A 25106-nucleotide genomic window follows, 5' to 3' on the forward strand; every position below is an offset into this window, starting at 1 on the left:
CATGGCAGGGCTAGAAAGGGAAGGAGCGCTATTTGGCTTTTGGAACTTAAAATTGTCTGGAATCTTTAGCGGATGTAATATCCCATTTGGAGAGCCCCTGATGTACCTAAACAGAGGAATTTCCCCCTATTTAGGAAATTACACCCCTCCAGAAATTAATCTAGATGTGTGGTGAACACTTTGAACCCCCAGGTGCTTCACAGAATTTTATAACGTTGAGCCGTGACAATAAAAAAATCAAACTTTTCCGACAAAAATGTGGTTTAGCCCAATTTTTTTTTATTTTACAAGTGAAACAAGATAAATTACACCATATAACTTTTTTTTACAATTTCTCTTGTGAACACTGATACCCCATATGTGGAAAAAAAAATAATGTTTGTTCGCACGCCAGGGCTCAGAAGTGAAGGAGAGTTATTTGACGTTTTGAACTCAAAATTGGCTGAAATCGTTGGTTGATGCCATGTCGCATTTGGAGAGCCCCTGATGTGCCTAAACAGTGAAAACTTCCACAGAAAATTGATTTTGGAAATGACCATTCTACCTTTTTTATTTCAGGTTTAGACATGTCTTTAAGACTGGTAAATGGCAATGGTCACTGTAACGGTCGAGTTGAAATCCTCTATAACGGAGCATGGGGAACTGTGTGTGATGATTATTGGGATATTAATGCTGCACAAGTTGTATGCCGACAGTTAAATTGTGGCCAAGCTCTTGCATTTAATGGCAGTGCTGCATTTGGCCAAGGACAAGGACTAATTGTATTGGATGATGTGCAATGTTCCGGCAATGAACAACACGTATGGGACTGTCCACACCAACCATTTACAGTACATAACTGTGGACACAATGAAGATGCTGGCGTCGTCTGCTCAGGTATAGTTGAATGAATGAAATCTTATTTAGTCATTTGTTATCATGCATTTAACATAGATGTTCATACAGATCATATTTTCATGTTTTTTACCACTAAGGGTGCTGCAAACAAGAAATTGCCTTTTTAAGAGAATCTTAGTGGATTGGTGTCACCTTGATTCCTGCCCTATTAACCCCTAGATGATAACTGGTTTTATATTTGAAGAGGATTCCTTTGTGAGATCACCAAGATCCCAACACTGGCAGCAACCTTATAAAGCACATTTTAACCTTTTAACGCTTCTTATATTATATATTATATTATATTACATTTTAAATATTCTACTATACATACTTTTTAATACTTTCCTGTAAATATTTTTTTGCATATTTGTCAAAGCACAAGTAAATCTCATGTACAAACATGTTCTACCAAAATCAGGTCCCACCAATAAGATCCACTTCTATTTTGGAAAGAGGGCCAGACTACTGTCATTGAAGAGGTGGCTGCTAGAGATGAGCGGTGTTCGACTTGAACTGTTCGCCAATCTCAAATTCGAGCTGTTTTGGGCGGTGTTCGAGCCTTTCGGCGAACACTAACGATTTGAAAAAATCCGGCTGTTCGAGGTTATGTTCGATAACTGTTCGTGCACCAAAATCATAACTGGATTTTTTCACAGTAATACTGATAATCAATGTTAATACGCAGTTTGAGTGTACAGTGGGGCGGGGGTGGGGGCAGGGGATGGATCTCTTCAGAAATAATGAAGATCTCCATTTTTTTCTCTTTCCCGCATTTACAGTGGGGACGTGCAATCTGTCAGGCTATCAGCAGCGCACACACAGAGCGAACTGCTTTTTTCACACAAGCAAGGGCATGTGTCATTGGCTGTGTATGTCACAAGTCCTTGCCCTATAAGACCCAGCTATTTTCCCCATCGCCACCATTTTCTCACTGCTGCAGCTGCGTGTTAGACGGCACCACTGTTGCTGTATGCGCTATACCTTGTTAATTTCAAGCCAATTTTCGCACAAATCTACAGATAGCTTGGGAGTAGGGAATAGTTGTGATTGCAATCCTTTTAAGGACTAGGTTACATGATTTCCTACGACTTTTATCAGGCAGGTCTGTGCTCTTAAATAGATAGGTTGGGAGTAAAGACTAATTGTAATTGCAGTCCTTTTCAGGACTAGGTTACATCAGTTCCTATCAGTTTTTGCCAGGCAGGTCTGTGCCAGTGCTGTGCAAGTTTTTTTCACAGCATTTGACTAAATCTAGCAAAGGAAATCCTTTTTGGCCTATTGCAGAGTGTGTTAGTCAGTGGAGTAGCCTATCTGTATTGCGAGCTACACCACCTGTGTATAGAATACCAATTTTTTTACTGCACCTAGTGAAGTAAAACCTTTTGGGCATAGCATCATTCTATTAGTCCATCTATACTAACATCCACCAGGTTGCAAATTCAATAGAATTTTTTCCTGCATCTAGCTCTGAAAAAATATTTCGGCTTGTAGCAGTGTGTGGGACTTGTTCTATTAGTCCATCTATACTAACCTCCACCAGGTTGTAAATTCAATATAATTTTTTTCTGCTTCTAGCTCTGAAAAAATATTTTGGCTTGTAGCAGTGTGGGGGACTTGTTCTATTAGTCCATCTATACTAACCTCCACCATGATGCAAATTCAAAATAATTTTTATCTGCATCTAACCCAGTCAATACTATTGGGCTAATACCACAGTTTGGCCACTCAGCTCTGCTCGGTTCCCATCCATTGTTTTTTGTGCAAACAACTCCAAAGTTGTGAATTAGTTAACCATCAAAATGAGTGGAAAAAGGCCTGCTGCTGGTGGAAAGGGGAATAGGCATGTTGGGAAGGGAAAAAAAGGTTGTGTCCGTGGGGTAGGTGTTAAAGCAACAGTAACATCTGCAGAAGAAAGACCATCTTCCAGTCAAACTAAGATGTCTACTTCTTTTAGCGGACAATGTGATAAGATCCCTTTTTACGGCCACGCCAATCGCTGCAAATTCCAGATGAGGCACAAAAACAGCAGGTGCTTCAACGGATATCAAGTGCTCCTTTAAGTGGGCTCTCCTCCACCTCAACTTCAACATCACAAATACTCCAGTCCTCAGAGGTGTCACCCCAATTGCACTTGCTTCCTCACAGCTCCCAAGTCTCCAGCTGCCCGTCTTAGTATGTGGTAGAACAGATGGTTGAGTCTGCAGAGCTGTTTATTCATACTATAGCCTGGGAATCAGAGGTCGGCTCAAGAGCTTCTGTGAATCCAGACAAGGAAATGATCTGCACTGATGCCCAGAATCTTTATGAGTCGGATCCAGGAACAGACGCAGAAGGTTTTGACCATAATGTCGACCCAAGTTCCCAAACTGTAACTCCTATTGGTGGAGACAATGAGGAAGACAATGATGAGACTCAAATACCTGATTGGAGCGACAACTTTAGTTTTTTATCAGGGCAGGAAGAGGTTGGCTCTGAGGACGACGGGTGTGATAACACACAGGGTGATGATGACGAGGTTGGAGATCCCACTTACTGTCAACCCACAGTCAGCCAGTCGATGAGGTCAGCAGAGGAGGTGGAGGAGGATGCTTGTGACGAAGAGGTCAGATTACGCCTTCCTGGACTGAGACGTAGTATTGGAAGCACGTCAACAACTGCATCCTCAAACAAAACTCTGCCTCTGACAACAAGTCGTGGTGGCTCTTCAGGTCGCATGGGTACTAAGCCTTGCATAGCCTGGGCATTTTTTCAGATCGATAAAGATGACCCAACTCGTGTTATCTGCAACATTTGTCAGCAAAAGCTAAGTAGAGGCCAAAAAATACATAGTTTGAGTACTTCATGCATGAACCGGCACATGGATATGATGCATAAGTTGCAGTGGGAAGCTCACTGTGCTACAATGCGGCCTAGCCGGCCGGGCCAACCATCTTCTGCCACATCTTGTGCATCCGCGGCCTCTTCATCCTCTGTGACTGGGGGGACAGCAGTCACACATGTTTTGGGACGCAGACCTGCCGCCTCTTTACTCGCAACAGCCAGCGTGATTGGCAGGTCATCATTTTCTTTGGAGGTGGAAACACCAGCTGGTGTTCAGCGCTGTCCGACATCGATAGCACCACCTTTGGATCAAGGCAACCTAACATGTCCGCCTGCATCTTCCTCACAGACCGGCAGTTTGCCGGGGACACCCTTCTCAACCCCGTCTAAGCACAACAGCCAGCCCTCGGTCCCTGAGATGTGGACAAGTAAAAGATCATTTCCTCCTAGCCATGAGAAAGCTAAGAGGTTGAATTTCACCATCTGCAAGCTCTTGGCTACAGAAATGCTGCCTTTCCGCCTGGTGGACACAGAGGATTTTCGAGACCTTATGTCCGTCGCAGTGCCCCAGTACAAGATGCCCAGTCGGCACTACTTGTCAATGAAAGGTGTGCCTGCGCTCCACCAGCATGTCACACACAACATCACCGCTTCTTTGAAAAATTCTGTGTGTGACAGGGTGCATTTCACCACAGACACTTGGACGAGTAGGCATGGACAGGGGCGTTACATGTCGCTGACTGGGCACTGGGTAACTATGGTGACAGCAGGACAAGGGGCTGCTGTCCAAGTCTTGCCGTCCCCACGAGTTGTGCGTCAATCCTCTTTATGTCAAAGTTCCTCCACTGCTTCTGCCTCCTCAACCTCCTCTCGGTCCTCCACCTGCACCCAAAGCCTGTCTGGTCATGCCACAAGCTTTCTAACTGCGCAGAAGGGATCCTGCACACCTCCTTACTATGCTGGCAGCAGGGCTCAACGTCATCAGGCGGTTTTTACTTTGAAATGTCTGGGAAATGTGAGTCACACAGCTGAGGAGTTGTGGTCAGCTCTGGAGAACCAATTTCATGAATGGTTGTCTCCACTGGACCTGAAACCAGGGAAGGCCGTGTGCGACAATGCTGCAAACCTGGGTGCGGCCCTTCGCCGGGGCAATGTCACACACGTGCCTTGTATGGCTCACGTGTTGAACCTGGCAATTTTTAGCCCACTATCCTGGACTAGATGGCCTTCTGCAGAGCGCACGGTCGATGTGTGCTCACTTCCGCCGTTCGCATCCCGCAGCTCAGCGACTTACATCTCTACAGAAGTCGTTAGGCCTGCCACTTCACCGGCTAAAATGCGATGTGCCTACCCAGTGGATTTCAACTCTGCACATGTTGCAGCGACTGTGGCAGCACCGACAAGCCCTGGTGCAATACGTTCTGACGTATAGCCTGGGCCAACGAGATCCAGAGGTGGGGCAAATCACGCTGGGGGAGTGGTCTCAGATCAGGGACCTATGCACCCTTCTGCACAGTTTTGAAATGGCGACGAAGATGTTTAGTGCTGACGATGCCATTATCAGCATGACTATTCCGGTGATTTACATGCTGGAGCACATGTTAAACAGAATTCGGAGTCAGGTGGTGGCACAAGAGGAGGTGGAGGAAGTAGAGGAGGAGGAGTTGTATGCGGAAGGGCTAACATCTGCAAGGTCCAGGAGGTCGGCAGCACCAAGGCGGCAGGCATGTGAGGGTGGGGGAGATGGTTTTACCAGGGCGCATGGTAGCAGCCAAACTAGTGAGGAAGGTGCAGGAGACCAGGAAGAAGTGGAGGATGAACTGATGGAAGACTCATCAGATGAGGGAGACCTTGATCACATTTCTGTTGTGCGAGGTTGGGGGGAGAGGACAGAGGAAGGAAGCATGATTGTTACCTCGCCACCAACACAACAGGGACTTGGTGCTCCTGGATGCGCAACACACATGAGTGCCTTCTTGCTGCACTACCTGCAACATGACCCTCGAATTGTGAGAATTAGAAATAATCCTGACTACTGGGTTGCCACACTGTTAGATCCCCGGTACAAAAGTAAATTTGCAGAAATTATTCCTGCCATAGAAAGGGATGCACGCATGCAGGAGTATCAGCAGAGACTGTTGCAGAATCTTACATGTGCTTTTCCACAAAATACCAGTGGTGCACGTAGTGAATCTCACAGTTCCAACTTGCCAACCGTGGGACCGTCAAGTGTTCAGCACTCAAACCGTAACAGAACCACAGTATCTGCTGGTAACATCAATTTTGCGGAATCATTTCACCACTTTTTTAGCCCATCCTTTGCAAGGCCACAGGAGACAAGAAGTCTGACACATAGTCAACGCCTAGAGACGATGGTACAGGAGTATCTCCAAGTAAACATTGAAGCCACGACTGTGTCACTGGACCCTTGCTCTTTTTGGGCTTCCAATCTGGATAAATGGCCGGAGCTAGCCACTTACGCCTTGGAGATCTTGTCATGCCCCGCAGCCAGCGTTCTGTCTGAACGTGTGTTCAGCGCTGCTGGTGGTGTGCTGACAGATAAGCGCACGCGGCTCTCCACTGATAATGTAGACAGACTCACGTTCATAAAGATGAACAAATCATGGATCCGAAATGACTTTTCTACCCCTGTGTCATCCTGGGGAGAGTAAAAGCTTGATGATTGGTTAAAATCACCCTACCAAACGTTTTAAGCTTTCAAATTACTAATCATGTTTATCTGTATCTTGACTGGAAAATAATTTGGGCTTTGTAGCAGTGTGCAGCACTGATCCTATTAGGCCATCTATAATAAGCTCCACCAGATTTAAAATTAAAAATAATTTTTAGCTGCATCTAGCCCGGAAAATAATTTTGGGGCTCCGAGATGCGCAAGACACATAAGTGCCTTCTTGCTGCACTACCTGCAGCATGACCCTCATATTGTCAGAATTCGAAGTAATCATGACTACTGGGTTGCCACACTCTTAGATCCCCCAAACTTTTCGATCAACCTTTTCATTTTAATAAAGACCAAAAAAATGGTCATTTTTGAAATTATAAGCATTAGCAGGTTGTTAGAAACTGAAATCAAACAGTTTTCAACTCAAAACTTTATTCTAGGTGATGTTACATTTTCACATAGGACCCCTTGTTCGAAAGGAGCTTCTGAACTCTCTCGTCCATTGAATTTGTCAGGTTTTGGATGGTTTCTGCTTCAATTGTTTTGCATGAGGACAGAATACCCTCCCAGAGCTGTTGCTTAGATGTGAACTGCCTCCCGCCATCATAGACACTCCTTTTAATGATGCTCCAAAGGTTCTGAATGGGGTAGAGGTCAGGGGAGCATGGGGGTCACACCATAAGTTTGTCCCCTTTTATGCCCATATCAGCCAGAGATGCAGATGTTTTATGTGCAGCATGAGATGGTGCATTATCATGCAGAAAAATGATCTTGCTGTGAAATACACGGTTCTTCTTCTTGAACCATGGCAGGAAGTGCTGTTTGAGAAAATCCACATACATTATGGAGTTCATCTTTAGCGCCTTCAGGGATCCTAAAGGGGCCGACAATCTCTCTCCCCATGATTCCAGCCCAAAACATTACTCCACCTCCTCCTTGTTGGCGCTGTAGCCGTGTTTGCGTGGGGTGTCCATCAACCAGCCATCCTCCACTCCATCCATCTGGACCATCGAGCGCTGCACGGCACTCATCCGTGAACAAAACAGTTTTGAAATCAGTCTTCATGTAATGTTTGGCCCACTGGAGCCGTTTCTGCTTGTGTGAAGTGGATAGAGGAGGTCGACAGGATGGCGCATGCACAGCTGCAAACCTCTGAAGGACCCTGCATCTTGTTGTTCGGGGGACGTTGGAGGCACAAGCAGCTTCAAAAACTTGTCTGCTGCTATGACAAGGCTTTTTTGCCGCTGCTCTTTCAACCTGACGTAATTGCCTGTAGGAAAGAGTCCTCAATTTGCCCTTATCAGCATGCACACGTGTGTACTGTGAATCAGCTACATACTTCTTGATTGCCAAGACACTTCATCCTGATCATCGCACAATGTTGATTGTAGTCATGCCTTGACCTAAACACTCCACAATTTGCTGCTTCTCAGCAGCCGACACATCCTTTTTCTTTCCCATTTTGGCAGAAAATGTAGGCTGCTTAATAATGTGAGAGAGCCTTCTTAAGTAGTCTTGCCTTTCATTGGACACACCTGCCAAACTAATTAGCACAGGTGTCTGCAATTGCTTACAGTGATATAAAGAGCCCTGACACACATCACCATCAATGAGTTTAACTGACAAACAAACAAATTCTTCCCTTATCACTCCTAAACACTTTTTGCATAATAATTTGGAATGCGGTGTACATGTGCTTTTCCACAAAACACCAGCGGTTCACGTAGTGAATCTTACAGTTCTAACTTGCCAACCGTGGTCTGTATGGAATTGTTCAATAAAGGGCCCAAAATTAAGATAACATAGATGGGAGAGGTCTCTATGAATAGGAATTCCTAAGTATTTGATACCCTGTGAGGGCCAGGCAAAGGGAAAGTTGGACTGGATGGAATCCTATATGGATTTGGGGAGGGAGACATCGAGGGCCTCAGACTTCGCTGCATTGATTTTAAAATTTTACCATGTAACAAAGTGATCTATTTCAGCCATAACAGCATGGATGGATATATGTGATTGAGTGATATATACTAGGACATCATCAGCAAATAGAGAGCACTTGTACTCGGTGCCTCCCACCTCAATCCACCTAATATTGGGGTTATGGCGAATTGATGAGAGCAGGTGCTCCGTCACTAGGATGTATAAGAGAGGGGACAGAGGACATCCCTGCCTTGTCCCATTGGTGATTGTGAAAGGTGATGAAAATGTTCTGACGCACCCCCTGGGCCTTGGGACACCCGGAGCCGGACCCTTTTTGGTGGATGCTGGTGGTTGTAGTCTTCGTGGCGGCGACCCGGTTCCGTGGCTCAGGGCGGTCAAACCAGTGGCGGAACTATTTATGTGGTTTTGATGTTTAAATGTCCGACTACGCCACCCGTGGATTGCGGTCAGAGTGAACCGCCGCTACAGGGCAGACCGCTGAGGCTGGTGTTGTGGGTGCAGCAGAGCGTAGCATAACTCCCCACGGGAGGAGTATAGCCTCAGGGCAGTGTATGCGGAGGATGGGGGTGATGGTGCAGGGCAGCAGCAGTAGCGACACGGAGTCAGTGATGCAGTCCAGGGCCTTTACTCACAGTTCTTATTATCCAGACCACGTCTGCAGGTAACGGCTGCCCACGTCGTACTGTGCTCACCAGGTGAGGGGCTCAGACAACTCCCAGATAACTTTGGAGCACTTCACAGGACCCCCTTTGTGTGTCCTTTGTCTGGCCTTTCTTACCAACACTTCTGTCCGGCTGCCTCGGGCCTCCTCTTGGTAAACTTGGCGCCAGTTTCCCTGACCCTATGTGGTGCCTTCCTAGCGGGTGTAGCGAGGGGCTGCGCCACATAAAATGTCAGAGCCTCCGGTTTCTAGCTGAGGGTCGTTTCCTGCCTCCACTAGTTCGGGGACCGGTCTCCCCCTTTGGCCTGACCCCTCCACGCAGGTGGATTCGGGCGTGCAGTGGCGACTCGCCCGTCCGCACCCCTGGGATCCCTTCATTCCTCGTTCCTGGAGCCTTCTCCGCTCCTCTTCCTTTCTTCTCCCTCTTCCAGGCCTGGGCCTCTGTTACTAGGCCCGCCTCCGGAGCAGAGCTCATGCAGAGCCCCTGCTCCCTGCCACTTCTGCTCAGACTTCTCTACACTGAACTAAGATGGTGCCCACCTTTTATACTCCCTTCTCAATGCACCCAGGAACTGCTTCCTCCCTGCTCCTGCACTACAGGGTTCCCCTTCCTCAGTGTTCCCTCCCCCCACTCCAGCCAGAGACAGGGACTGTCGTGCCCATCTCAGGGGCATATTGGTCGCCCTGCCCCACGGCAATGTGGTGTAATGCATGCAGGTGTCGGGTCCTGATCCACACTCCATCCTTACCTGAGAGTGAGATATCACACCTCTGGGTGAGGTGCAATACGTCTGTAGCAACCGAGCCCTCAGGGTGCTACAGTTCCATTTATCTTCAGCCTAGGTGACGTATTGCGATACAGGGCCGTGATTTTGGCTATAAAAGGGTCCCCTAGACCCCTACCCCAAGCTTTTTAAGAGAATCATATATGGCGTGCCAGGAGACTCTATGGAATGCTTTCTCAGCATCCAACGAGAGTATCTAATTACAAATTTTTAACTGCATCTAGCCCAGGAAATACTTTGTGCCTAGTAGCAGTGTCTGCTAGTCAGCGGATTATCCCGGCTGTTAAGCAAGCTACACCACCTGTAGTTTAGACACTTAATTTTTTCAAAGGAAATGCTTCGGGACCATGGGATACTCAGTGAAGAGCATCAGGAGGCACCCCAAGGCATAGGGGCTGGGACTGGCAGTAGGATGCCTTGCGGTGGACAGCCGAGCTCGATCCTTATAAAAGCTTTTTAACTGCAGCAGCTTTAGTGGACGCTACTGGAGCTGGAATTACGTGGCTGCTGGCATGAGACTTGCCCTCCAATAGATCCTTGTAAATGGATTTAAAGTGTATTCATTCAAATTAGAGAGACAATTTAAATTAAAAAGCTTAGAGCTGCCTCCACCACAGGGGGGCTCGCTCGACCCACCAGCGGACAGGCACCAGTATTGGGAGAGGGGGGCTGGCCTTCAGGGTTCACCGCGGCTCTGGCACAAACCCGGCGACACGGAGGTGGCACGGGCAGGAGCGGACTGGCCGTGTCGGCTTCTTACTTTTTGGATTTTAGAAGGGCATGACATGCCTATATCTGTGTCTCCCCCTCCTTTTACTCCTCCACCTCTTTTATTTTCGCATGACTATATGTACTTGTCACTTTTCCATGTGTTAGTTGTGTCTTCTGAGCAGTTTGTCAGCTTTTGGACACCTTTGAAGGTGTTTTCTATGTGTTTCTATGTGTTTTTGTTTGCCTGCCATTGGTTTTAACGGTGTTCGAAGGTGTTCGACGAACAGTTCGACGAACAGTTCGGCGAACACACGGGTGTTCGACGAACCGAACCGAACTCGAACACTACGGGGGTGGCTCAACACTAGTGGTGACACCCGCTGACACTGGTCGTGGACCCTGGGTTTTGCCACACAAAGTCGGGTGCTTTGGTGCCATGTGCCTGATAATGCTGGTGGTGGTCAGGCTGGTAGTTTTGTCACCCCTGCTGATGCTGGCATGGCAGGTGGAACATATGGCCTTTTTGGGGTTATCAGCAGAGTCTTTAAAAAAATTCCAGACTCTGGAAGACCTACCGCTTGTACTGGCAACGTCCCTCGTGTTGGTGTTACGGGGAACGGTTGCCTGCCTTCTGTCTGCGGCCACCACACTGCTTCTTCCTGCCTGTTGGGGTACTCTGCCTCCCTCCCCCTGTGTGCTGCTGGCCTCACTCTGCATGTCCTCCTTCCACGTTGGGTCAGTTACTAGATCATCCACCACGATCCTCCTCCTCACTTCCTGGCAACTGTGTCTCGTCATCGTCCACCTCTTGTGACAGATTGCCAACGTCGACTTCCTGTGGCCGTGGCTGTTCAAATATTTGGGCATCGCAACATGGAATCTCCTCTTCCACCACTTCAAGCGTATCAGACGAGGGGCCCAAATATGGAAATGGACCAGTGAACAGCTCTTTAGAGTGTCCAAGTGTGGGATCACTTGCTGTCTGACGACACTCGGCATGGTGGGGGGAAGGAGCATCAGGGTGAGGAGGAGTATGCGGTCCAGACTCACGGCTACTAAGAGTTGACCGTGTGGAAGACAGACCGGAGGTGGTGGTGCCCAGGTAACTGGAAGTATTGTCTGCTATCCAATTAATTACCTGTTCACACTGATCAGTTCTCAATACTGGTGTTGTTCTGTGCTTCCCTAGTAATTCGGTCAAGAATTGGGAGCGAGAAGATGTGGCTGTTGGTTGTGGCACATTTTCACCTTGGCCACGCGCCCGTCCTCTGCACGAACCATCACCAGAACGTCCACTTCCACGTCCCTTGCCACGCGCCTTGCCCATTGTAAATGAAGTAAAATAGCTTACACTTGCACTATCAATGGAAAAAGGGTAATAAAGAGTAGATTAGAACCGTGGAAGAGGAAAACCACAGTTATTGTTTACTGGGGTATACCACACTTTTTTAAATAGAGATATTTGCGGCTGAACAGTGAGCGACACACTCAAACTGCTTTTTTTTAGATACCAAAGGCCCAAAACTGGATAGTACAGCGATTTGACCCGTGGAACTGCAAAACCACACTGGGATGTCGGGCCTACACAAGACTGTTTTCAACAGATATATTTTTGTGTCACAACAGTCAGGAGACACTACTGTTTTTCTTTACGGAAAAAACTACCAAAGCCTGAATAATAGAGATTTTTTACCGTGGAACAGCAAAACCACAGTTATAATTTACTGGTGTATACCAGGCTTTTTAAAATATATATATATTTGCGGCTGAAGAGTGAGCGACACACTCAAACTGTTTTTTTTAGATACAAATGGCCCAAAAGTGGATAATACAGAGGTTTGTACCGTGGAACTGCAAGACCACACTTGTATTTCTCGGGCCTACACCAGACTATTTTCAACAGATATATTTGTGTCTGAAAAATCAGAGGCACACTTTTTTTTGGGGGGGTGGGGGGGCACCAAAGGGTTAATAAGATGGGTATTTGTACATTGTGAAGGAGGAAAAAAAAAAGAGGATTTAGATAAAAAAAAAGGATTTTTCCTGGCCCCCGGGACCTGGAGCTAAGTCCAGCAATTTCAGCAACAGGAGCAGCACACAGGACTGTAATGCAGCTTTTGCTGGTATAACCACTGCGTCTCCTATACAGCCTGCCTGATATACCTGGGATGGATATTAGTCCTGAGAAGGACTGTTTGTTTGATCTGGCAGCCTTTACAGACCCTACACTAACTATTTTGCAGGATATATCTCTCCCTAAATCAGCAGCGCTGTCCCTACACTGTCTGATCCGGAGCGACTGTGTCCAAGATGGCGGCGCCCGGTTTTAAATACTCGAGGTGACGCTGTGCGTCCAGCCAATCACTGTAATGCCCACAAACAACATGGCTGCGGCATTACAGTGACTGGCTGGCAATCCCTGCATGTTCATTGGCTCTGTAAAGAGTGCCAAACATGCAGGGCGGAGACCCGAGCTCCTGCCCGAGTAACCCGGAAATGCTCGGTGCTCGCCGAACATCCCGAGTAGCGTGATGCTCGGGCGAGTACCGAGCAGTGTCGAGCATGTTCGCTCAACACTAGTGACTATATGTACTTGTCACTTTTCCATGTGTTAGTTGTGTCTTCTGAGCAGTTTGTCAGCTTTTGGACACCTTTGAAGGTGTTTTCTATGTGTTTCTATGTGTTTTTGTTTGCCTGCTATTGGTTTTAACGGTGTTCGACGAACAGTTCGACAAAGATACGAGTGTTCGACGAACCAAACCGTACTCGAACACTATGGGGGTGGCTCAACTCTAGTGGCTGCTCATATGAGGGTTTACCAATTCATCTAAATCCTTAGTGACATATGACTTATTGCTATGTCTTATGTCGGCCCCTTGAATTTGATGCAGGCCCAGCTCAACTGCTGATGCAGCTGTTAACCTGTAAAATATTGCTGTCAAGTGGGATTTACAGCAGACATCTTGTAAGGCGCGTTGTCCTAACCACACATCAGAAGTGCACTCACAAGGCGATCTTGAGCGGGGGTCAAATAGGTTGCCATGTGGTGCCAGGTATCTGATGCCTTATTTATAACAGTTATACTCAGGCTAAAAATACCTGTTACCTCCCATTTAATGTATTGGGGCTGGGACTTTGTCATGGTTTCCTTTCCAATTTTCCTCAACCAACTTTCTTTTCTAACGATTGTTGGGATTTTGCATTATACCAATTGCCATGATATATATTTACATCTATGCTTTGTATTTGGGCATCCTTTATTTCCTTTTGGGCAAATTTTTTTTATTCACCTCTTTAGTAGTGTTGAGCCACCCCCGTAGTGTTCGGGTTCGGTTCGGTTCGTCGAACACCGGGATGTTCGAGGAACTGTTTGTCGAACTGTTCGTCGAACACCTTAGAACACCGTCAAACACCGTTAAAACCAATGGCAGGCAAACAAAAACACATAGAAACACATAGAAAACACCTGCAAAGGTGTCCAAAAGCTGACAAACTGCTCAGAAGACACTCTCTTTAAAAAAGCCGGCCGGCAAATTCAGCAGCGGCATACACCGGTACCCGACAATTTAGACAAGAAGGAATAGAGCATCACACATAGATTAGATAGATAGAAACATGTCAGTCACACATATAAGAAGCACAGTGACAGTGTTGGTTACTGCACTTGTCATTTAGTGTAAAGGATTTATTAAAAAAAATATTAGTGTTTTCATGCACCGTCTCTTTAAAAAAGCCGGCCGGCAATTCAGCATCTGTACCCGACAATTTAGAACAGAAAGAATAGAGCTTCACACATAGATTAGATAGATAGAAACATGTCAGTCACATATATAATAAGTACAGTGATAGTGTTGCTTACTGTACTTGTCATTTAGTGTAAAGGATTTATTTAAAAAAATAATAGTGTTTTCATGCACTGTCTCTTTAAAAAAGCCGGCCGGCAATTCAGCAGCGGTACCCGACAATTTAGAACAGAAAGATAGAGCATCACACATAGATTAGATAGATAGAAACATGTCAGTCACATATATATGAAGTACAGTGATAGTGTTGGTTACTGTACTTGTCATTTAGTATTAAAATAAAGGATTTATTATTAAAAAAATTGGCGTGGGGTTCCCCTTAATTTTAGGCTCTAGCGGAGGTTAAGCAGACGGCTGGGGCAGATGTTTGAAGCCTGGGAAGGGGGTAATACCCACGGAGCTTCCCAGGCTACTAATATCAGCCCCCAGCTGAATACATAGCCTTTACTAGCTATTAAAATGGGGGACCCCCCCAAAAAAATGACGTGGGGTCCCCCCTAATTTAATAGCTAGCAAAGGCTAGGCAGACAGCTGGGGGCTGATATTAATAGCCCAGGAAGGGAGCCATGAATATTGGCCCCCTCCCAGGCTAGAAACACCAGCCGTCAGCCGCCCCAGAAATGGCGCATTCATAGGATGCGCCAATTCTGGCACTTAGCCTCGCTCTTCCACGCTGCCCTGGTGCGGTGGCAGGGGGTAATAGGGTTGGGGTTGATGTCAGCTTATAATGCCAGCTGACATCAAGCCCAGGTTAGTAATGGAGAGGCGTCTATAAGACACCCCCATTACTAACCCCATAGTCAAAGTTAAAAAAACACAAACACCCAGAATAAAGTCCTTTAATTGAAATAAAGACACAATCCTTTATTGTTCTAAATTAAACCATACTTACCATCACGCCCATTCCAGCTGAAGCCAACGATCTCCTGCAATAAAAGAAAAATAATAAAGCAACCTCATCCTTACCTTTCCATGGTTCCCATGACAGCTTCAGCTCTGCTACATCGAGATGACAGGCTGGACCGCAGCAGAACGCTGCCATCCAGCCTGTCATCCCGCAGACACTGAGAAGCGCAGGCTTGCTTGCGCTGCTCAGCGTCTCTCTGTGACGACATCCAGATGAGCCGAGTTCATGTCCAATGAACTCGGCTCACCTCATGCACGTCACTGACAGCGTGGGAAAATTCTCACGCTGAAGCGCTGATTGCAGGAGAATTTTCCCACGCTGTCAGTGACGTGCAGGAGGTGAGCTGAGTTCATTGGACATGAGCTCACCTCATGCACATCACTGACAGCGTGGGAGAATTCTCCTGCACTCAGCACTTCAGCGTGAGAATTTTCCCACGCTGTCAGTGACGTGCATGAGGTGAGCCGAGTTCATTGGACATGACCTCGGCTCATCTGGATGCCGTCACAGCGAGACATTGAGGAGCGCAAGCATGCCTGCGCTTCTCAGTGTCTGCGGGATGACAGACTGGATGGCAGCGTTCTGCTGCGGTCCAGCCAGTCATCTCGATGTTGCAGAGCTGAAGCTGTCGTGGGAACCATGGAAAGGTAAGGATGAGGTTGGTTTATTATTTTTCTTTTATTGCAGGAGATCGTTGGCTTCAGCTGGAATGGGTGTGATGGTAAGTATGGTTTAATTTAGAACAATAAAGAATTGTGTCTTTATTTCAATTAAAGGACTTTATTCTGGGTGTTGTGTTTTTTTTAAATACTTTACTAGAAATTCATGGCGGTCATGTCTAATACTGGCGTGACCCCATGAATTTTGGGCTTGGGGCCAGCTGATAATACCAAGCTGGCCCTAACCCCTTTATTACCCAGTTAGCCACCGCACCAGGGCCCTGGATGAGTTGGGTATAGCGCCAGAAGATGGCGCTTCTATGAACGCGCCATTTTCCGGGGTGGCTGCGGACTGCAATTTGTAGCGGGGGGGGGGGCCCAGAAAGCTTGGGCCTCCCTGCGCTGCAGATTCCAGCCCCCAGCTGCCTAGTTGTACCTGGCTGGACACAAAAATAGGGCGAAGCCCCACGTACTTTTTTTTTAATTATTTCATGAAATTCATGAAATAATTAAGAAAAAAAGGGCTTCCCTATATTGTTGTGTCCGGCCAGGTACAAATAGGCAGCTGGTGGATGGGGTCAGCCCGTTCCTGCCTGCTGTACCTGGCTGGACACAAATATAGTGCGAAGCCCCACTTCAATTTTTTTTAATTATTTCATGAAATTCATGAAATAATTAAGAAAAAAAGGGCTTCCCTATATTGTTGTGTCCGGCCAGGTACAAATAGGCAGCTGATTGATGGGGGCAGCCCGTTCCTGCCTGCTGTACCTGGCTGGACACAAATATAGTGCGAAGCCCCACTTCAATTTTTTTAAATTATTTCAGGAAATTCATGAAATAATTTAAAAAAAATTGACGTGGGGCTTCGCACTATATTTGTGTCCAGCCAGGTACAGCAGGCAGGAACGGGCTGCCCCCAACCACCAGCTGCCTATTTGTACCTGGCCGGACACAACAATATAGGGAAGCCCTTTTTTTCTTAATTATTTCATGAAATAATTTAAAGAAAATTGACGTGGGGCTTCGCCCTGTTTTTGTGTCCAGCCAGGTACAACTAGGCAGCTGGGGGCTGGAATCCGCAGCGCAGGGAGGCCCAAGCTTTCTGGGCCACCCCCGCTGCAAATTGCAGTCCGCAGCCACCCCGGAAAATGGCGCGTTCATAGAAGCGCCATCTTCTGGCGCTGTACCCAACTCATCCAGGGCCCTGATGCGGTGGCTCACTGGGTAATAAAGGGGTTAGGGCCAGCTTGGCATTATCAGCTGGCCCTAAGCCCGAAATTCATGGGGTCACGCCAATATTAGACATGACCACCATGAATTTCTAGTAAAGTATTTAAAAAAAACACAGCACTCAGAAAAAAGTCCTTTAATTGAAATAAACACACAATTCTTTATTGTTCTAAATTAAACCATACTTACCATCACGCCCATTCCAGCTGAAGCCAACGATCTCCTGAAATAAAAGAAAAATAATAAAGCAACATCATCCTTACCTTTCCATGGTTCCCATGACAGCTTCAGCTCTGCTACATCGAGATGACAGGCTGGACCGCAGCAGAACGCTGCCATCCAGCCTCTCATCCCGCAGACACTGAGAAGAGCAGGCTTGCTTGCGCTGCTCAGCGTCTCTCTGTGACGACATCCAGATGAGCCGAGTTCATGTCCAATGAACTCGGCTCACCTCATGCACGTCACTGACAGCGTGGGAGAATTCTCACACTGAAGCGCTGAGTGCAGGAGAATTCTCCCACGCTGTCAGTGACGTGCAGGAGGTGAGCTGAGTTCATTGGACATGAGCTCACCTTATGCACGTCACTGACAGCGTGGGAAAATTCTCCTGCACTCAGCGCTTCAGCGAGAATTCTCACGCTGAAGCGCTGAGTGCAGGAGAATTCTCCCACGCTGTCAGTGACGTGCAGGAGGTGAGCTGAGTTCATTGGACATGAGCTCACCTTATGCACGTCACTGACAGCGTGGGAGAATTCTCCTGCACTCACCGCTTCAGCGTGAGAATTTTCCCACGCTGTCAGTGACGTGCATGAGGTGAGCCGAGTTCATTGGACATGAACTCGGCTCATCTGGATGTCGTCACAGAGAGACGCTGAGCAGCGCAAGCAAGCCTGCGCTTCTCAGTGTCTGCGGGATGAGAGGCTGGATGGCAGCGTTCTGCTGCGGTCCAGCCTGTCATCTCGATGTAGCAGAGCTGAAGCTGTCGTGGGAACCATGGAAAGGTAAGGATGAGGTTGCTTTATTATTTTACTTTTATTTCAGGAGATCGTTGGCTTCAGCTGGAATGGGCGTGACGGTAAGTATGGTTTAATTTAGAACAATAAAGAATTGTGTCTTTATTTCAATTAAAGGACTTTATTCTGGGTGTTTGTGTTTTTTTTAACTTTGACTATGGGGTTAGTAATGGGGGTGTCTTATAGACGCCTCTCCATTACTAACCTGGGCTTGATGTCAGCTGGCATTATAAGCTGACATCAACCCCAACCCTATTACCCCCTGCCACCGCACCAGGGCAGCGTGGAAGAGCGAGGCTAAGTGCCAGAATTGGCGCATCCTATGAATGCGCCATTTCTGGGGCGGCTGACGGCTGGTGTTTCTAGCCTGGGAGGGGGCCAATATTCATGGCTCCCTTCCTGGGCTATTAATATCAGCCCCCAGCTGTCTGCCTAGCCTTTGCTAGCTATTAAATTAGGGGGGACCCCACGTCATTTTTTTGGGGGGGTCCCCCATTTTAATAGCTAGTAAAGGCTATGTATTCAGCTGGGGGCTGATATTAGTAGCCTGGGAAGCTCCGTGGGTATTACCCCCTTCCCAGGCTTCAAACATCTGCCCCAGCCGTCTGCTTAACCTCCGCTAGAGCCTAAAATTAAGGGGAACCCCACGCCAATTTTTTTAATAATAAATCCTTTATTTTAATACTAAATGACAAGTACAGTAACCAACACTATCACTGTACTTCATATATATGTGACTGACATGTTTCTATCTATCTAATCTATGTGTGAAGCTCTATTCTGTCTGTTATAAATTGTCGGGTACCGCTGCTGAATTGCCGGCCGGCTTTTTTAAAGAGACGGTGCATGAAAACACTATTATTTTTTTGGATAAATCCTTTACGCTAAATGACAAGTACAGTAAGCAACACTGTCACTGTACTTCGTATATATGTGGCTGACATGTTTCTATCTATCTAATCTATGTATGATGCTCTATTCTGTCTGTTATAAATTGTCGGGTACCGCTGCTGAATTGCCGGCCGGCTTTTTTAAAGAGACGGTGCACGAAAACACTAATATTTTTTTTGATAAATCCTTTACGCTAAATGACAAGTACAGTAAGCAGCACTTTCACTGTACTTCGTATATATGTGGCTGACATGTTTCTATCTATCTAATCTATGTATGATGCTCTATTCTGTCTGTTATAAATTGTCGGGTACCGCTGCTGAATTGCCGGCCGGCTTTTTTAAAGAGACGGTGCATGAAAACACTATTATTTTTTTTGATAAATCCTTTACGCTAAATGACAAGTACAGTAAGCAGCACTTTCACTGTACTTCGTATATATGTGGCTGACATGTTTATATCTATCTAATCTATGTGTGAAGCTCTATTCTTTCGGTTCTAAATTGTCGGGTACAGGTGTATGCCGCTGCTGAATTGCCGGCTTTTCATGTTTCACTGTTGGCACTGTTCCCATCGATTTGGGCAATCACTGTAATGCCACAACCACCATGGCTGTGGCATTACAGTGAGTGGCAGACAATCCCTGCATGATTGGTGCTCTAAATAGCGCCAGACATGCAGGACACGCTTTTGGTGCACGAACAGTTATCGAACATAACCTCGAACAGCCGAATTTTTTGCAAATCGTTCGGGTTCGTCGAACAACTCGAACACCGCCCAAAACAGCTCGAATTTGAGATTGGCGAACAGTTCTAGTCGAACACCGCTCATCTCTACTCTTTAGTCACCAAAATGTGAATTTTTTGGAAACGTGACATTATATTGATCTTTAGTGTGTTCCTTATAATGCTGATAATGATTCCTGTGATATCCTTTTTTTACATGAGAAACATCTGTCTTTATTACATTGAATAAATCATCCACTATCCACACTTTTAAACTCTTTGCTCAAGTCTGTCATCAAAAGAAGGGTTGTCTATAGCAATAATTATAATAATATCTGTGGAGATAGGGGGCAGTGGGTGCATTCGTTCGCACCAGGGCTCATCCCACTGGTGCGGACTCCTTTTCCCATAGGCATAATACTACTCAGAACACAGGGTGAAAGTAAAACAGTGTGTCAATACTTTATAGAGCCACCAAACAGACAATAACATATAGAACATTCCCAGTAAAATACTCAAGATTGTGCAAAGATGCAGAGTCTGACTTTCCACTGACTCACCGGGATTAGAGCAGCTGCTACTAGGAGGCTTCCAGGGCTGACTACCCACATCAGAGTACCACACTTTTGACGGGCACCCACAAAGAGTAGGTAATGACAAGTTTAGGAAGCTGACAGTCCATTGAGGAATGTGGCCAGGCGACCGGATGGTCCCAACCTACCAGGTGGTAGGTGGGATGAGTTTAACTCTCATTGCTTGAGAATTTAATCAATCTACATAGTTTGTTCTTCTTTGTTTTGTATGTCAACATGCCACAGGGTCCACACAATGGTCAATCAAAAGATTTAGAAAACACCCATTGTTCACTGACTCTGCGTCCCTGTCTACCAAAGTTAGCAGACAATAAGTTGCAGTAAATATCAACTCAAGTGTCAATATGCAGGATTATATAAACAATAAATTAGCACACTAAGTCAAAGGTTTAAATGAAACCTTTTTAACAATACTAGAAAAACACTACCCAGGATAATAAATCTCTGTACAGGAAGACAAACATCTTAACACTAGAACTACTGATGGAGTCATTTTGACTCCTTTCGTTTTTTATTTCTCTTCTGTGACTACATTTTTCAGAATTCCGGCTTGAAACTCGGTGACTTTTCCTCAAATATGATGTGAAAAAAGATTTTGTGAGAATAAATAATTTTGGTGAAAAATTTGCGCGTTTTTTTCAAAATTTACCAAGAACTACTGAAGGGAGTCATTTTGACTCCCTACTATATTTTGAGGTCCTTTTGTCACTAAATGTTGCTATAAAGTTTTGTGCATAATTTTTTCACTCTGTCTTATTTACCCTGATGTTCATATAGATGTAGTTCAATTTACATGTCAACTTTTCACATTTTCCTTGTGTTTTACCTGCTTGTATTACTGTGTAATGCTGAACAAACTCTATCTGATGAGGAGCTAGATGCATTCATTGCGATATTCTATGCTCGTGGAATATCTGGCACGAACCGTCACTCGATTAGCAGTATTTGGTGTAATGACTGGGGAATACCGTTTTGCAAAGCGACAATGTCTAGGGACCGCTTTGTTGAAATTATGAGGTTTCTCAGATTTGATGAGAAATCTACTCGATCGGAGAGACTGCAAACGGACAAGTTTGCTCTATTTTCTACTGTGTGGGACAGGTTTATTGAAAATTGTATTGCGTGTTACAAACCTGGCCCATACATAATGGTGGATGAGCAACTTTTCCCAAGCAAAACTAGGTGTCCATTCACGCAGTACATGCCTTCCAAACCAGATAAATATGGCCACAAATATTGGCTAGCTGTTGATAAGAGGAGCAAATATCTGGCAAATGGCTTCCCTTATCTAGGCAAAGATGACACACGCCGTGCTGAGGACCGTTTAGCTGACCATGTGGTAATGAAGTTATTGGACCCGTTTTGGAAAAAAGGTCGCAATGTTACAACCGATAATTATTTTACTTCAGTAAAATTAGCTAAACAGCTAAAAAGCAAAGGAACAACCATCGTGGGAACACTGAACAAGATAAGGCGAGAAGTGCCTAAAGAAATAAAATCCATGAAAGAGGAATTGTACAACACTAAAGTGTTTAGAAATGAAGACAATTTTACACTTACAGTATATCAAGGAAAGCCCAACAAAAATGTTGTCATTTTGAGTTCCATCCATCCAGATGTTGTTGTTGCGTCTGATTCCGCTAAAAAAACTCCATAAACGGTAAAGTTTTACAATGAAACAAAATATGGAGTAGATGTAGTGGATCAGATGGCACGAAAATATACCACACGAACATGCACAAGGAGATGGCCTGTTCATGCATTTGAAAATGCCTTAGACTTTGCGGGTATAAATGCATGGATAATATTCAAGGAGATTACCCACCAAAAAATGTCACGCAAGGCATTTTTGCAAACGCTTGTGAGAGAGTTGAGTGGTCCTTATGTCACAGATAGGGAAAAGGGTTCCACGTCCCAAGTTTCTACATGCTCAGAAGTGATGGTTCAAACAAAATTTTGCCAGATCAAAGAAAAGTGCAAGAAAAATAGATCTGTCGGAAATTGTAAGACTTGTGGTAAGTCTTTGTGTGGGCAATGTACTGCCATAAATCAAAGGCAATGCCTAAAATGCGAAACACCAAATGTTTAGAAGGTGAATTCTGCGCCATATTTTCATTTTTATGCTCCTCCACCTACTTTTTCTCTGCTTTTTGTTCTTCAGTTGTTGTTTATATGTGTGCACTTGAATAAAAAAAAATGTTTGAAAAACGTCTATTATAATTATTGTTATTTTCTGTAGAAAAATAAGAAAAGCAGAAAAAAAACAATCAAAAGCATTACTGTTGGATCTCACAATAATAATACATTACAAAAAATATAATTATTAATAAATAACCACAAATGAAACTCTAAAAATAAACGAAAACAAGCAAGGAGTCAAAATGACTCATTTCAGTAGTTCTAGGCGGGGTCACGAGTCCAGTAGTAATAGTGTTAAAATTATTTACATTTTTGGCTTTATTATTAATTCATATATATAAAACAAAATAGAATACAAGCAGAGGCATGACACAAAGTAGCACACAGACCTCACAAATGTTGCTGTACAAAAAATGCACTCTCAATTATAGGCAAAGTGCATAGGTTATTATAATGTATAGACTGCGGTTGAAACCTAAAAATCAATAAATAAATAAACTGCAAGTGCCTTTTTAATAGGTTCTACCTACAGTATATTAGCCAGAACCATTACTTATTGTAGCCATTAACGTAGATTTGTATGGGAAGAACATATTCATTCAAAGTATTCACATTCAAGATAGTCGCATAGTATTACTTGCAGTCTTGAGAGAGTGAGCCTGTGTGTTTCCGAGCTACCACCCAGACACGCACAGCTCAGACACAATCGGCCAATCATTGACCACTTTGCTCTCCCTTCATTGCACAAATCAAATATCTAGAGGAAGTTATATCTGTGGCTGGAACCTCATGCCCACAAGGGAGGTGAGTATAGACAATGTCTATAAAAAAAATGGTGCAGAATAGCGCGGTACTGCTGACTCCGGCGCCATTAATAAAATTAAAAATGCTCGCCACCTGGGCGTAGAACGGGTTCAGTTGCTAGTAATTTTATAAGGGGAAAACACGGTGAATGAGAATAGGTTATCATAGTAGTGGCCAAACTTTTTAGGTCCTGTCTCTGATTTTCCTTCCCTTGGTATAGCGTTGTACTCTTTAATTACACTGGTACCAGAGTCTGGTTCTAAATCTTTACATAATTTTGTTTCCATTTATAGAATTTCTCTATTTAATAAATTCTTAACCTCCTTCAAGTGTTATCTTCAGCTTCATTCTTAATATGCTCTTTTAGGTTAAAGGAGAAAATGCACTCCTGTAACACATCTATGGTGGAAGGATGGCAGGGTCCAGAATGCTGGCAACCTGATTCAAAACGCAGTTGTCCAGTTCAGTGCCCCTGGCCAGCAGTGTAGCTTTATCATTGTTTATTACACATTTATATAATGTCTCGTGCAGAATGGGAATACTTTTTTGACAATATTTCAGTGAATTATATTTTGGAAATGATCATTTTCCTTATCATTTTTTTAGGTTCAGACATGTCTTTAAGACTGGTAAATGGCAATGGTCAATGTAACGGCCGTGTTGAAATCCTCTATAACGGAGCGTGGGGAACTGTGTGCGATGATTATTGGGATATTAATGCTGCTCAAGTTGTATGCCAGCAGTTAAACTGTGGCCAAGCTCTTGCATTTAATGGCAGTGCTGCATTTGGCCAAGGACAAGGATTAATTGTATTGGATGATGTGCAATGTTCTGGTAATGAACTACACGTATGGGACTGTCCACACCAACCATTTACAGTACATAACTGTGGACACAATGAAGATGCTGGAGTCGTCTGCTCAGGTATATTTGAATGGATTAAATCCTATGTAGTCATCTGTTATCCTATCATGTTGCTTGCATAATTGTTCAAGTTGAGCATATTATCATACTTTCTAACACTAAGGATGCCTCAAACAATAAATAGCTTTTCATAAGAAAATCTTAATGGACTAAGGTACTTTGGTTGCTTCCTTAAATCTTAAATAGTAAGTGGTTATTAGAGATGAGCGGTGTTCGACTAGAACTGTTCGCCAATCTCAAATTCGAGCTGTTTTGGGCGGTGTTCGAGTTGTTAGACGAACCCGAACGATTTGCAAAAAATTCGGCTGTTCGAGGTTATGTTCGATAACTGTTCGTGCACCAAAAGCGTGTCATGCATGTCTGGCGCTATTTTGAGCACCAATCATGCAGGGATTGCCTGCCACTCACTGTAATGCCACAGCCATGGTGGTTGTGGCATTACAGTGATTGCCCAAATCGATGGGAACAGTGCCAACAGTGAAACATGAAAAGCGGCAATTCAGCAGCGGCATAGACCGGTACCCGACAATTTAGAACAGAAAGAATAGAGCATCACACATAGATTAGATAGATAGAAACAAGTCAGCCACATATATATGAAGTACAGTGACAGTGTTGCTTACTGTACTTGTCATTTAGTGTAAAGGATTTAATAAAAAAAATAATAGTGCTTTCATGCACTGTCTCTTTAAAAAAGCCGGCCGGCAATTCAGCAGCGGTACCTGACAGTTTAGAATAGAAGGAATAAAGAATCACACATAGATTAGATAGATAGAAACATGTCAGTCACATATATATGAAGTACAGTGACAGTGTTGCTTACTGTACTTGTCATTTAGTGTTAAAATAAAGTATTTATTTATAAAAAAATTGGCGTGGGGGTCCCCATAATTTTAGGCTCTAGCGGAGGTTAAGCAGACGGCTGGGGCAGATGTTTG

At 44.9% G+C, this 25106-nt stretch overlaps 1 protein-coding gene across 1 annotated transcript in view; it reads left to right on the forward strand.

Annotated features, from left to right (window-relative positions):
* LOC141271610 (scavenger receptor cysteine-rich domain-containing protein DMBT1-like) overlaps positions 1-24230 on the forward strand; it is a 30282-nt gene extending 6052 nt beyond the window's left edge. Inside the window, exons 4-5 of the mRNA XM_073681654.1 lie at positions 559-876; positions 23851-24230. Of these exons, the coding sequence (XP_073537755.1) occupies positions 559-876; positions 23851-24230 (698 nt within the window). The remainder of the gene's footprint in view (positions 1-558; positions 877-23850) is intronic.
* The last annotated feature ends 876 nt before the right edge of the window (positions 24231-25106 follow it).

This window comes from Phyllobates terribilis, unplaced genomic scaffold (genome assembly GCF_046119375.1).
Source record: "Phyllobates terribilis strain yellow unplaced genomic scaffold, ASM4611937v1 Scaffold_5__5_contigs__length_657084704, whole genome shotgun sequence".
Taxonomy (NCBI): Eukaryota; Metazoa; Chordata; class Amphibia; order Anura; family Dendrobatidae; genus Phyllobates; species Phyllobates terribilis.